We start from the raw sequence: 636 nt of genomic DNA, 5'->3' as shown, positions 1-636 counted from the left end.
TCCTTGATCAATAAAAGTATTTTTTTTTTAAACTCAAACTTTTGAACCTGTATGTCTTCATTAGAGTGGAGTGAAACTGGAGTCACACTGGTTTGCGGTCAGTAAATCCTGCAGTAATGACAGATATGCATGTTCTCACCTTCTCCCATCAGGCTGTTGTTGTGAGCGCAGCTGGACTCTTCTCTCATGTCCCTCACACACTGAAAAACACACACACACACACACACACATCAAACTCAACACCTGAACAAACACAAACACATCTGACGTCACACTGACAGACTTTCTTGAGGAGTCGCTGTAACCACTATGTACTATAACCACAAGACTGATGAGAGGTTTGGGCTGAATTTATGTTTCTCATAATCTTAAAAAAAAAAAACTTTGATGAAAAGGCTTCAGATGAAATGGTTAAAGTTTTTTGGCCTAAGATATTCCGTAATGTATGGCTTTATTTATAATAATAATAATAATAATAATAATAATAATAATAATTATTATTATTATTATTAATTAATTAATTAATTAATTAATAATAATAACAATAATAATAAATGTATTATTATTTTGGTGTTGCTAAGATTTTTTGAATTTCAGATATAATTTTTCTGGATTAATAAATTTTAATAATCAAAA

General features: G+C 30.0%; 1 protein-coding gene across 3 annotated transcripts in view; it reads right to left on the bottom strand.

The window, feature by feature from the left end:
• LOC107560184 (pleckstrin homology domain-containing family G member 3-like) overlaps positions 1–195 on the bottom strand; it is a 62428-nt gene extending 62233 nt beyond the window's left edge. For all 3 annotated transcript variants that reach the window (XM_016244293.1, XM_016244296.1, XM_016244294.1), the window contains exon 1: positions 140–195. In XM_016244293.1, the coding sequence (XP_016099779.1) occupies positions 140–188 (49 nt within the window). In that variant the 5' untranslated portion in view covers positions 189–195. The remainder of the gene's footprint in view (positions 1–139) is intronic.
• Between the last annotated feature and the right edge of the window lie 441 nt (positions 196–636).

The sequence above is a fragment of the Sinocyclocheilus grahami genome, unplaced genomic scaffold, assembly GCF_001515645.1.
Source record: "Sinocyclocheilus grahami isolate Dianchi unplaced genomic scaffold, SAMN03320097.WGS_v1.1 scaffold713.1, whole genome shotgun sequence".
Lineage (NCBI taxonomy): Eukaryota > Metazoa > Chordata > Actinopteri > Cypriniformes > Cyprinidae > Sinocyclocheilus > Sinocyclocheilus grahami.
This window is presented reverse-complemented; position numbering and strand designations above follow the sequence as displayed.